This window comes from Triticum urartu, chromosome 7 (assembly GCF_003073215.2).
Source record: "Triticum urartu cultivar G1812 chromosome 7, Tu2.1, whole genome shotgun sequence".
Classification (NCBI taxonomy): Eukaryota; Viridiplantae; Streptophyta; class Magnoliopsida; order Poales; family Poaceae; genus Triticum; species Triticum urartu.
Genome location: NC_053028.1, coordinates 44,664,114 through 44,670,138, shown reverse-complemented (window position 1 = coordinate 44,670,138; position 6,025 = coordinate 44,664,114). Strand labels below are relative to the sequence as shown.

The following is a 6,025-nucleotide window of genomic DNA, read 5'->3' as shown; positions in this document are numbered from 1 at the left end:
TTGCCGCCGTCGAGGTGCGTCAGCACGCCCTCCAGCGTGCGGCCCGGGGCGCCCCACCACAGGTGGCGCCCCACGCTGTTCTTCACGCCGCCGACCACCGGCGCGTCGTTGGTGGAGGCCAGGCGCTGTTGCTGGCGGCGCTGGAAGTACGCCGCCCAAGCCGCGTGATTGCCGGCGGCGTACTGGGGGAGGGAGCGCTCGTCGTCGGTCAGGGAGGCGCGCGCGACCTCGACCTCCTCGGCGAAGTACGTGGGCTTCGCCAAGGCGTCGGGTAACGGGGGAACAGGCACTCCCCCGTCGCTGAGCCGCCACCCCGTCGGCCCGGCGCGCATGTCCGGCGGTGCCGGGATGTTCGCCTGGAACAGGAGTCAGGACTCCTGTTCGCGGAGCGAACGCCGGCCGAAGCCGTTCGCCGCCGCCTCGTCTCCGGGGAAGCGCTCTGCCATGGCGACGGACTCGGCGGTGGTAGAGAGGGAGAGAGAGGGGCTGCCGGTGACGCTCGGGAGAGGAAGACGGAGACGGAGAGAGAGGGGCAGGGCGGCGGCGAGGGGCGAGTCTGGTGTGGGCACCGGCGAGAACCGCCGGCTTTTATAGCCGCTCCGCGCCGTGTGTACGCGCGCGAGGGAGGGGAGGCGTCGGCGCGCCGTCCCGAGACTCGCCGCCCGTGAGGAATCAATGGCAAGGCTGACCGGCGGCAGCCTTGTCATTGATTCCCCGCAGGAACCGAGGCAGTTGGGGGAAGACGAGCCGCCGTGTCCCTGACGCGGCGGGCCCGCGGCTGTTTCGCGCCAAAACAGTTCGCCCCCGGGCGCCGCCCAGCGCGCCGGGTTCGGCCTGGATCCGCCGGCGCTGTTTTCGGCCCAAGCCGGCGAAAATCGAGCTCCTAAGACGCGACTGGACCGATTTTTCGACACCGGCACAAAAAAAATGCCTGAAGAAGCCTTCATGCGGGCGCGGCTGGAGATGCCGTAATGCATTGCCTCGTCTCCACTCTCCGCAAACAGACAGACAGACAACACAGTAGCCAGCGTGCCTGCTGGGGTCGATGGTCCACGTTGCGCTCTGCCTGCTGGTGCTGGATGCGTGGAAGATGGTCCAGGCGGTGCCACCGAACAGATCGAATGTGCATGCATGCATCCGCTCCTCGCTCGCTAGCGTGCGTGCATGCGTGCGTGTATATACGGACACCACAGCACCGACCACCGGCCAACTCTCGCTCGCACTACCCTCCACCTCCAGTCCAATCTCGCTCGCAGTCACAGAGCCCGCGGCGACATGTCCACCACCGCCACCGCCTACGCCACATCTACGGCAGATGACGACCGCCGACAAGCGCTCCAGGCGTTCGACGACACCAAGGCGGGCGTCAAGGGCCTGGTCGACGCGGGCGTCACCGCCGTCCCCGCCATCTTTCACCACCCGCCGGACTCCCTCCCCCTGTACGCGCCTCCTCAGCTACACCACGAGCACCGCTTCACCATCCCGGTCATCGACCTCGCCGGCCTCGGGACGCCGTCGGGGCGAGCCTCCGTGGTCGGCGCGGTGAGGGCAGCCGCGGAGACGGTTGGCTTCTTCCAGGTGGTGAACCATGGCGTGCCGGAGGCGGCCATGTCGGAGATGCTCGCGGCGGTGCGGTGCTTCCACGAGGAACCCGCGGACGCCAGGGCGCCGTACTACAGCCGGGACCACGGCCGGCGCGTCAGGTACACGAGCAACTTCGACCTGTTCCAATCGCCGGCCGCCAACTGGCGCGACAGCGTGTACATTGACATGACGCCAGACCCGCCGGCGCCCGAGGAGATCCCGCCGGCCCTCCGAAGCGTCGTGCCGGAGTACGAGCGGCTGGCGCGGCAGCTGTACCACGAGCTGCTGGAACTGCTGTCGGAGGCCCTGGGACTGCGCCGCGGGCACCTAAAGAAGGACGCCGGGTGCCTCGACGGGCTCAACCTCGCCGCCCACTACTACCCGGCGTGCCCGGAGCCGCACCTGACTATGGGCACCACCCGGCACTCCGACCCCAGCTTCCTCACCGTGCTGCTCCAGGACGCCGTCGGCGGCCTCCAGGTGCTCGTGGAGGATGACGGCGGCTCCGCTGAGTGGGTTGAGGTGCCGGCGGTGCCGGGGGCACTGGTGGTGAACATCGGCGACTACCTGCAGCTCTTGTCCAACGACAGGTTCAAGAGCGTGGAGCACCGCGTGGTGGCCAACGGCGCGGGTCCTCGGGCGTCGGTGGCCTGCTTCTTCCGGACGTACGGTGCCGCCGCGTCCATGAGGGTGCTGCAGCCGATCGTCACCGGCGGAGACCGCGCGAGGTACAAGAGCGCGACGGTGGAGGAGCTGCTCCGGCACTACAGGGCCAAGGGCCTGGACGGCACCTCCGCGCTCGACCACTTCAGGCTCTGAATGGAGCGCAGATGATGTATCTTCTGTTTACCTCTTCTCGTGTTTAAGTGTGGAATTGTGGACGCCCTCGTGGATTAATTGGGCATTCAACAATGGATTTGTTAATTTTCTCATGCATGGTTACTAGCCATGGATTTGTTTTTCTTTTTGCGGGGGGAAAGCATTTCATTTCATTTAATCAATAGTGGGAGTACATTCATTTGAAATGACAATGCTAATCTCCTGGGTGGAATTTGCTAACCAACAAGCCGTACGCTGCTGACCACGACCCATCGCTGCCATGGCATGTGCAGCCTTATTCTGTGATCTACCTATTTTTGTGACTTGCATTGATCTTTCTTGCAACATCTCCGAGACGGCCGCCACCTGAAACATATTCCTTGATCTTCCCTTTGAGCCTAATTCAAGGAGCTTCAATATCTTCGCACAATCTGTCTCGACCTGGATAGGCAAGGGAGTCCAGTGCAACGCCAGCTTCATGCCCTCCTCACACGCCGATAGCTCTGCCTCCAGTGCGCCCGAGCAGTTCCGGATCCATCTGCATGCCGCGTAGATAATCGCACCTGTGTGATCACGTAGGATCATACCGGCACCAGCTGTTCCATCTGCCTGTACAAACGAACCGTCAAAATTGAGCTTTGCAACACCACATGGGGGAGGAATCCAACTGGGTTGTACGCTAGGCTCCAACTTATGTTGAGCACCATTGTTGGATAAAAGAGCTGGTTGCTTCCCCTTGAGGATGTCCACCTCTGGCCCCTGTTTGATAAGTAGCAAGGAATCAACATAGCTACAGAGAAATTTCTTCGATGCCTCGACCGGGATTAGTGGTTTGTCATGGGTAAGTTCGTTTCGAACATGCCATACACGCCATAGTAGCATGAGCAGGAGCATACGCTGGGTCTCATCTAATTGCTGGAGGCAAAGAAGGAGCCATTCCGGTTCCATACCTTTGAGTGAGTTATCAGCAGGAAGGTCCCAAACTAATCTCATCACAGTCCAGAGATTACGTGCATGTGGGCATTGGACAAGTGCGTGAAATGTCGTCTCAATCTCTTGCCCACAGATGATACAGATTGCATCATGATCAAGGTGATGGCGCAACATATTTTCTCTGGTTGCCAAGGCCCCTCTCGCAGCCTTCCACGCAAACACCCGTACTTTAGGTGGGGCGCCGCAGCTCCACATCAACTTCCAAGCAGGTCTTGACCCATCTGGACGTCCACTCGACTCGCCAATCTCCTGTGTTGCCATGAGACAATCCTGAGCCATCCTATATGCTGATCTGACAGAGAACATTCCATGCTTGTCTGGCTGCCAGGCAACGCAATCCTTTTCCATTCTACTAGAGGGTTTGATTTTCAGTATTTCATCAACGTCGACCGGAAAGAAATGTTGTCGAAGGAGTGTGATGTTCCATGAACCGTCAGTTTGCATAAAATCGGCAACCCATTTCAGTCTGCACCTTCTCTTTGGAGTGATCGGTCTGAACGACGGTCCTCTTGGGATCCATGGGTCTCGCCACACGTGTATGTTAGCGCCGTCCCCCACTCGCCATATATATCCTTGCTTTAGCAGTTCCAAGCCATGCTCGATAGCCTGCCAAGAACTTGACCCGTTTCCAGTAAACACCGTGTCAGTGATATCTCCTTGGGGATAATATTTTGCTCGCAGAACTTGTGCGCATAGACTGTCCGGGTACTGGATTAATCGCCAGGCCTGTCGAGCTAAGAGTGCTTGGTTAAATATTCTCAGGTCCTTCAACCCCATTCCTCCCCTAGCCTTGGGCCTTAGCATAATATCCCAGCCGACCCAATGAGTCTTTCTCTTCCCTTTCTTTGCACCCCACCAGAAACGACAGATCATTTTGGTGAGCTCCTCACACAGCCCGGCCGGCACCTTGAAAACACTCATAATGTAAACTGGCAAGGCTTGGGCAATAGCTTTGATTTTTACTTCCCGTCCAGCCATAGCCAACTGATTTTCACCCCACTCCACGATTGCTTTTGCAAGTCTCTTCTCAAGAGTTTTCAGCTTACCCCTACTCATGCGACCATCTGGCGTTGGTAGGCCAAGATGTTTTGCCTCGAAGGTGCTCTGGGAGATCTGCAAGGTGACCTTGATAGTATCCTGTACTGCCGCCGGACACATAGGGCCAAATAAAATCGAGCACTTTTGAGGGTTGATGTACTGGCCGGTACACCTTGCATACGTTTGCAACACCTGCTGCACTCTGATTGCTTCATTTGGCTCAGCTTTAAAGAACAATAGAGAATCGTCCGCGAAGAGCAAGTGAGATATGCCCGGCGCTCTTCGGCAAACTTTGATAGGAGTAACTGTTCCCTGGATCGCTTCACGTTGCAAGAGGGCAGAAAGACCGTCAGCAACAAGTAAGAAAAGGAATGGAGACAAAGGGTCACCTTGGCGAAGACCTCTGGTAGGAGAGAACGAATCAAGAAGGGTTCCATTGAATTTCATTGAATAGCTCACCGAGGTCACACAAGACATTATCCAGCCTACCCATCGGGGAGCGAAACCCAAACTCTGCATCATTTTCCTGAGGAAGTCCCAGTCCACCCTGTCATATGCTTTAGAGAGGTCTAACTTGTATGCACAAAAAGAATCCTTCTCCTTTTTACAGTGTTCAATGGCATGGAAACACTCAAAAGCGACTAGCGCGTTATCTGTTATCATACGGCCGGGGACAAATGCGCTCTGATTTGGAGATATAATATCGCCAAGAATAGGGCGGAGCCTGTTAACAAGACATTTGGCCACAATCTTATAGAGCACTGAACACAAATTGATAGGTCTAAAGTCTATGAGGGATTCCGGCTGATCGGACTTCGGAATCAAAACAATGGAGGTGGCATTGGTTTCAGCCGGTATGTGACCAGTAGCAAAAAAGAGCTTGACTGCAGCGACAACTTTTTCTTTCAGAATTGCCCAATTTCGTTGATAAAACCGGGCCGGGAATCCATCCAATCCTGGGGCCTTCAAAGGGCCAATTTGAAACAATGAATCCGCTATTTCTTTCTCCGAGAACTCCTTACACAGTGACATATTCATCTCTTCTGTTACTCGTGCTTGTACAAGGTCGATGATCTCAGCAGCTTGTAAAGATGGGTCTCTGATCAATAACTCCTTAAAGAAGGACGTGGCCATCAGTTCCATGGCAGATGGGGCTGTATGCCACACTCCCTCGTCATCTTTCAGCTTTTTAATTTTATTTCGCCGTGCACGCCACACCGATTTACTATGAAAGAATTTAGTGTTGCGATCTCCGTCCTTCAACCAACTTATCCGTGATCTCTGTAGCCACAGGAGCTCTTCCCTGTATAGTAGCTCGTTCATGCTATCCGTCAATCTCCGGATCTCCTGTTGGTCGCCATTCGTACGCATTAGATGCTCTAATTTCTTTCGAGTGTGCTCAAGTTCACGCACAACATTGCCAAACTTCCTGCGGCTCCAACCCTGTAGATCATTCATGACTGAATTCAGCCCAGCCGTGATGGATGCAAGATCACCAGTAGCTTGCGCCGCCTCCCATGCTCGCTCGATTAGTTCTGGTAATTCACCAGCACGTTCCCATAAGATCTCGCTTTTTTCTGCGGGGGTGTGA

General features: G+C 56.4%; 1 protein-coding gene across 1 annotated transcript; it reads left to right on the top strand.

Moving 5' to 3' along the window:
- The first annotated feature begins 583 nt into the window (after positions 1-583).
- LOC125520186 (1-aminocyclopropane-1-carboxylate oxidase homolog 1-like) lies at positions 584-2,533 on the top strand. The gene has a single exon (XM_048685025.1). It carries the CDS (start codon positions 1,165-1,167, stop codon positions 2,401-2,403), a length of 1,239 nt encoding a protein of 412 aa, XP_048540982.1. The 5' UTR covers positions 584-1,164; the 3' UTR covers positions 2,404-2,533.
- The last annotated feature ends 3,492 nt before the right edge of the window (positions 2,534-6,025 follow it).